Source organism: Chanodichthys erythropterus, chromosome 2 (genome assembly GCF_024489055.1).
Source record: "Chanodichthys erythropterus isolate Z2021 chromosome 2, ASM2448905v1, whole genome shotgun sequence".
Taxonomy (NCBI): Eukaryota; Metazoa; Chordata; class Actinopteri; order Cypriniformes; family Xenocyprididae; genus Chanodichthys; species Chanodichthys erythropterus.
Window position 1 is genome coordinate 6472501 of NC_090222.1, and position 2247 is coordinate 6474747.

At 39.1% G+C, this 2247-nt stretch overlaps 1 protein-coding gene across 2 annotated transcripts in view; it reads right to left on the reverse strand.

Moving 5' to 3' along the window:
• The window catches only part of irx1a (iroquois homeobox 1a), a 4431-nt gene extending 3080 nt beyond the window's left edge, over window positions 1-1351 (reverse strand). For both annotated transcript variants that reach the window (XM_067392139.1, XM_067392130.1), the window contains exon 1: window positions 926-1351. In XM_067392139.1, coding sequence (XP_067248240.1) covers window positions 926-1162 — 237 coding nt within the window. In that variant the 5' untranslated portion in view covers window positions 1163-1351. The remainder of the gene's footprint in view (window positions 1-925) is intronic.
• Window positions 1352-2247: the final 896 nt, after the last annotated feature.

Sequence of the window (2247 nt, forward strand, 5' to 3'; positions counted from 1 at the left end):
TATTTAATTTAGGACTCGTTTGTGGCGTACAGGCCTTTACCTAGCAACATTATTAATATTCTTCATACAACGTTATACAACAAACGACGTAAAAATTGCAGTGTTTCCTATTAATCGAAAAAGTATAACATTATTTTGTAACAGGCCTATTTAAATCATTTTTATATCATTTGAATTAATTTTCCATGTAAAAGAGATTCATGCAGGCAATGTGGATACAATTTGTAATTATGTTTTTAGAGGTTAGCGAAAGGCACAACTGATTAATAACAACTCGGTTTTTTTATTTCACTTTCAATATCTCTTTTTCGGAAATGCAGCGAGATTCCGCTGTTGTTAAGTATCACATTTCCTTCGTCAAATCAGTTCTTTCTGTCACTTTTATAATCATTTATATTTATAATTTAGTAAAAGTTACGAAGACATGATGTAGTAAACTCTAAAGTAGTTTTTGATCCAGGAGGACAGTTTCAAACAATTCGTTTTATATGGTTTGCAGTGTGAACCGCAAAGTTCTCGATCGAAACTATTTTTATTAAATGACAATTTAGCTCAATAACAATTATATAATGTTTTGTACAAGTAGGAATTTGGAAATTACACGATTCGTGCTATTATTAAAAACCCGCACAACAATTCTCCAACTCAAACACCGAGCCGACAAACTTTTTTTGTAAAATGGCGGTCCAAAGAATTGTACGTATTTTAAATTGTATGCGTACCAAATCCATAATGTCATTAAAACATAGCCTAGAGTAAATGTTAAAAGCTGTAGAGAAACTTCTAATGCACATTGCAAGCTTCAGCTGCATTAACCTCGCTTGTGCGGCGATCCCAAAATTGGCAATAAGCGCTCGCAGAATAAAAGCAATAAAATTCAGACGGGAAGAAAAAAAATCAGTGAATGCACATCTGCTTTTCTTACCATTTGAGAGAAAAGAGCCAGATCGGCGCTGGTGTAAGGCAGAAAGGCGCTGTAGTTGTGTGCGTACGGGTACATGCCCAACACCGAGGACACTGCAGCGGCCGCCGCCGACGCGCTTCCCCCGATCTCAGCGCTCCCTCCGCGGGACGACGGAGTTAGCACTCCCGGGCGATCGCCTCCGTACACCGCCTGGGAGGCACTTAAATACTGCGGGTAACCCAGCTGGGGGAAAGACATCTCCTCCGCCACGTCGGAAGCCAAAACAAGGCAAAAAAGCAAATAGCCCACCAAAGCAATAAGTGAAAGACTTTCTCTCTCTCTCTCTCAAGCAGCACAGAGTGAGAATGGGAAATGCTCGTCTTTAAATCTCAGCTTCTCTTTTGCGGCAAGTCCGTCGGATGTGATCAGATCAACAATTGAGCTCCAACTGATGTCTCTGCCCCTAGGTCCTGGGCTGATCTCTCAGATACAATTTGAAGTTGATGCTTTGATTGGCGTTCCAGGCTCCTCCTCGTTGGCGCATGTGGTTAGTGCATTGGCCAGGGCCACTTTTGCACTGTTTGGAGGATTGTATGTTAAATGTTTAGCATTAGAATCCATTCACTGTAGTGTGACAACCTGTCTACACGATTTTACAGCTGCCCAGCACTGGGGAAATGAACTGATAGGCACGCGGAACTTATTTGAATGGCTCATAATTCTTATAAACACTGGAGAATTAAAGCAACACTCGCGATGACACTGATCTTCATAAGGTATTGACGATCAAACAACTGTATTCTTTTGAAGGTGCTTTTTTTTTTCGTTTTTTCGTCTTTTCAGTGAGTGATTGCTAATATTGTTTACAGGATTATACACATTTAGAAAAAAGAAAGAAAAAAAACCTCTGAACTGAATTATTCAAATGAAGCACTGGTTTTATTGTTTTGTTGGAGTGAGCTTAAATAATTAAAAATGAGCATACTCTAAACCTCATGATTTTTTTTCTCCTTTAAATAATACCTTTAAAAATAGTTTCTAATGTAAAGACTTTCTATATTGATGCGCGGCGACAGCTAAGGAACTATTATTTTTCTTTGGTAAAACATTAATTATTTGTTCTCGATATTGTCAATCGGTGCAGTAAATGTGTGTCAATTAGTCTAAAACATTATAGCACGTTTTTCTCTTCCATTTCTTCCCTCTCTCTCTTTTCCTCACACACACATACACACACACACACTCACTCACTCACTCACTCACTCACTCACACACACTTATAACCCAGAGGCACTTACAAGCATACACACGGGGGTGGGGGCGTTGGGGACTTTGTATTTATG